The sequence below is a fragment of the Eimeria mitis genome, genomic scaffold (assembly GCF_000499745.2).
Source record: "Eimeria mitis Houghton genomic scaffold, Emh_scaff1563, whole genome shotgun sequence".
NCBI lineage: Eukaryota > Apicomplexa > Conoidasida > Eucoccidiorida > Eimeriidae > Eimeria > Eimeria mitis.
This window is the reverse complement of record NW_013569788.1, coordinates 9,123-9,615: the sequence shown is the minus strand read 5'-3', so window position 1 is coordinate 9,615 and position 493 is coordinate 9,123. Positions and strand designations below refer to the sequence as shown.

At 55.4% G+C, this 493-nt stretch overlaps 1 protein-coding gene across 1 annotated transcript in view; it reads left to right on the top strand.

The window, feature by feature from the left end:
* EMH_0039580 (uncharacterized protein) overlaps positions 1-493 on the top strand; it is a gene marked incomplete at both ends in the record, with an annotated part of 4,782 nt that overhangs the window by 2,279 nt on the left and 2,010 nt on the right. Inside the window, one exon of the mRNA XM_013495416.1 lies at positions 52-438. Coding sequence (XP_013350870.1) covers positions 52-438 — 387 coding nt within the window. The remainder of the gene's footprint in view (positions 1-51; positions 439-493) is intronic.

Sequence of the window (493 nt, the reverse complement as noted above, 5' to 3'; positions counted from 1 at the left end):
GCAGCAGCAGCAGCAGCAGAAGCAGGGATTAAACATATGCAACGAATGTAGCGACAAAGTCAGCGCCATAAAAGCAGCTGCAGCAAAGGCAGCAGCAGCAGCAGCAGCAGCAGCAGCAAAGACAGCTGCTGCAGCTGCAGCAGCAGAAGGTAAATTGAGTAAACGAACAGGAGCAGCAACAGAAGCTGCAACAGCACAGCAGCAACAGCAGCAACAGCAGCAGCAGCAGCAGCAAAATGCTGCTGCAGGAATGCAAAGGCAGCAGCGGCTGCTGCAAAGGCAGCAGCAGCAACTGCAGCAGCTACTGCAGCAGCAAAGGCAGCAGCAGCAGCAGCAGCAGCAGCAAAAGCAGCAGCAAAAGCAGCAGCAGCAGCAGGAAAATCTGCTGCAGCAGCAGAAGCAGCAATCCACTGCTCATGCAAAGGCGAGCATCCTGATGTATTTTAATTCCCCCACCCAGCTAGCTAGCTGGGTGGGGGTCAGGGGCCGTTGT